This window comes from Echinops telfairi, unplaced genomic scaffold, assembly GCF_000313985.2.
Source record: "Echinops telfairi isolate 266 unplaced genomic scaffold, ASM31398v2 ScPeMD7_7475;HRSCAF=8513, whole genome shotgun sequence".
Taxonomy (NCBI): Eukaryota; Metazoa; Chordata; class Mammalia; order Afrosoricida; family Tenrecidae; genus Echinops; species Echinops telfairi.
The window spans coordinates 16,740,645-16,743,872 of record NW_022111379.1 but is presented as its reverse complement, the minus strand read 5'-3'; the positions used below and the strand labels follow the sequence as shown (position 1 = coordinate 16,743,872).

Here is a 3,228-nt window from a genome sequence, read left to right as displayed (position 1 = left end):
CACAACCAATTGGTGTTACCTTTGTCTCACAATGTGGCATTCGTTATTGCCGACATATGGCCTTCATGCATAAATAACTGGGTGGTAGATTTTGTTATAAAATGGGATGTATGAGGAGATGATAAATGGGAAGAAGTTGTAATTTCTAGGTGACTGGAGGACCTAACTTGATTCTCTATTGCAAACCACACATGATAACATAGATGCTTGATTTTGAGGCTCTTAAATCACTAAGTATCTTTAAATTTGCAGGTCTTATCTGCGAGAACTAATATTGAAGTTTGGGTTTGTGCCAACATTATTCGTCTTTTTAATGATGATAACACTATTCCCTTCATTGTACGTTATCGAAGAGAGCTCATTAATAACCTTGATGCTGATTCCTTACGAGAAGTTCAACAAACTCTAGAAGAGCTGCGGTAAGAACCTTGGAAAGGGAGTAATGGGAAAGAGAGTTTGGAGCCTGTGTGGAGAAGTGGTGAAGAAGTATATTTTGATAGGTCCAATGCTTTATTTCCTAGAGTTGTTATCCGGATATAAATGTCTTCACACAGGGAAGTGCATACTTCCATGTGTACTGAGCCCCTCTGCTGCTGTGTTTATGCATAGTTTGGGCATTTATCAGCAAGATGGTACTTTGTAGTCAAGGTGCGAGCCTCCAAGTTTGTCCTGGTCCTTGATAGAAACGATTACCAGAAAAGCAAATTATAGTTCACATCTTCAACAACTCCCATAAAATTGTCCTCTTAAGGCCTCTTTAAGTGGAGAGTTCTCTGAGAGAAAATACGTAGATCCCCCCCCCCCATTCTTTTGAAAGGCATTGTAATTAATTATAAATTCAGTTCTACGTTTGTATGTTTTTCCGTAGCTTTAAAAATTCCTATCTCTGAACTTATTGTAATAACTCAGAAACGTGCACACGCAGACTATAAAGACAATAGGATTCTAACCATGTCATTCAGCAGATCTGTGATATCCCTGTTCATAATTCATGCATTATTGTCTACCTTCTACATGCCAGGCACTGTGATGCTAATGTGTATGTTCATCAAGCCTGCAATGGATTTGATTGATGTGGGTTATAACCTGACCACCAAGGCACTCTTAAAAGTCCTGAAGCTTATCTTCACAACAAGCCTAATATGCTTCCTGGATGACTGAGTGGCATCAAGAGTTAAGTGCTTGACTGCTATCTGTAAGATTCATAGTTGGAACCCACCCAGAAGCACCTGGGAAGACAGGCCTGATAATGTGGGGCTGAAACGTGGAGCAGTTACACTCTGCACATGGGGTCTCAAGGATTGGAATCTACCTTATTATACCACCCAAGCAGCAGTGAGAACACCATGGCTTCAAATCCATAGTACTCGTGCCCCAGATAAACTCAAAAGATAGGACACTCTATAGAATAAGTAACCTGTAATATTAAAAAGTAACCGATTTTGATAATTAAGGGGAGATTGAAACAGTATTTCAGCATGAAAGAGACTATTGACTCATGGCAACTGAGTGCACAGCCTGTGATTCTGGACGGAATCCACTATAAAAGGACATTCTTGGGAGAACTGATGAAACTTGACTGAGAACTGAAGATTAGATGGTATTAAAGTGTCAATGCTAACTACCTGGTTTTGGTGGTTATATTGCTGCTATGTAAGATAATATTCTTGTTTATAGGAAATACACACTGAAGTTCGGGGGGAGGGGATGTTTAGAAGAAAAAAAATCTTTTACCTGCAGTTTTTATGTAAAATTGAGGTTGTTTCAAAAAGAATGTTGTGATGTATAAAGCTTATATATTATACAACTTTCTTTTCAGGGCCATTGCAAAAAAGGTTCATAGTACAATTCAGAAAATTAAAAAGGATGGAAAGATGTCTGACTGCTTGTTAAGAGCCTTGCTGAACTGCAGAAGTTTTGAAGAATTAGAACATGTGGTAAGGAACCCTATTTATTTTTTAATGTAATACCTGAATATGTTATAATTTGAGTCTTTTTGCAGTTAAAGGCTGGATAATAAGCAAAATTTGTCAGCCATAATTAATCTAATACAATTTTTTATTACATGCATCTCTATTGTGTGCCCCCTTTGTGCTAAGCATTTGGGTTTATGCAAATACTTGTTCTCAAGGAATTTCCATTTGCATGGGGGAAGAAGAATAGCTTACACAAGTGGGAAATGCAGGGAAATACTCGCAGCTGAATCCTTCCCGTAGACAAACCCATCAGCAAAGGCCATTTGGTGGGAGTAGCATATGTTATAGAAGAGCTGTGCTAGAAAATTCACTGCACTGCAGGGATCATTGTGGATTTTTGTGATACCACTTTCGCCCATGTATGTGGAATAGATGGTGGTGAGTGGAGGAGTGACTGCGTGTTAAGTGGAGGGTGTGGTGACTGCTTTTAGATGAGCTTGGTTGAGAGAGGAATGACCCAGCAGTGGGTTTTTAAGATGAGTGAGACCAAACAAATAATTACTTATAAGTGTATAGAAAAATAAAATTAGGTTACTATATTTTAAGTTATTCTTTATACTTTTTCTGTATGCTTAAAATTAGGAATACCCATCTTCGTACAGCAAGTACTTTTTGTTTTGTTTTTAATCATTTCAAAAACAAAAGCGTATATAGCTCTTATCACAGTCTATACATACATCATGTCAAGTACATTTGTTGCCATCATCATTTTCAAAACATTTTTAGAAATCTCGTTAGCATGTTATCTGTTAGAAGGTGACTACCAACGTAGCAGTGAATGGATTTCTGAAGAGGTATGTGGTTGAGACAGGATGCTTAAGCATTTGTAGCATATCCTCTCCTCTAATTGTAGCATTTGCTTTTAAAAAGTGCATGATGTGGTCTGTTTTCTGATCTTTTCGTTTAGTCTGCCCCGTATAAAACTGGGAGCAAAGGCACGAAAGCCCAGAGAGCAAAGCAGCTGGGACTGGAAGGAGCAGCCCGGACCCTGCTTGAGAATCCCGGGCAGCTCAATCTGCTGTCTTACGTTAACGCCAACGTCAAAGGTACTGGCTCTGTTGAAAGACATAGCCCCCCCACCTTGGTCCTTTGCTACTACGCCATGAAATTTCATGTTAAAAAATTGTTTTCATTAAGTAATGACTATTGCAAAAGAATATAGCACAGGAAGAATAAGTTATTCTAATAAATCAAATCCCAGGGTTCCCATTACTAAGTGTTCAGCTTTACTTTTAGAGGAAGTACCAGTTTT

At 38.4% G+C, this 3,228-nt stretch overlaps 1 protein-coding gene across 2 annotated transcripts in view; it reads left to right on the top strand.

The window, feature by feature from the left end:
• The window catches only part of SRBD1 (S1 RNA binding domain 1), a 251,041-nt gene that overhangs the window by 31,606 nt on the left and 216,207 nt on the right, over positions 1-3,228 (top strand). For both annotated transcript variants that reach the window (XM_004699761.2, XM_045285760.1), the window contains exons 4-6: positions 253-419; positions 1,820-1,937; positions 2,884-3,022. In XM_004699761.2, coding sequence (XP_004699818.1) covers positions 253-419; positions 1,820-1,937; positions 2,884-3,022 — 424 coding nt within the window. The remainder of the gene's footprint in view (positions 1-252; positions 420-1,819; positions 1,938-2,883; positions 3,023-3,228) is intronic.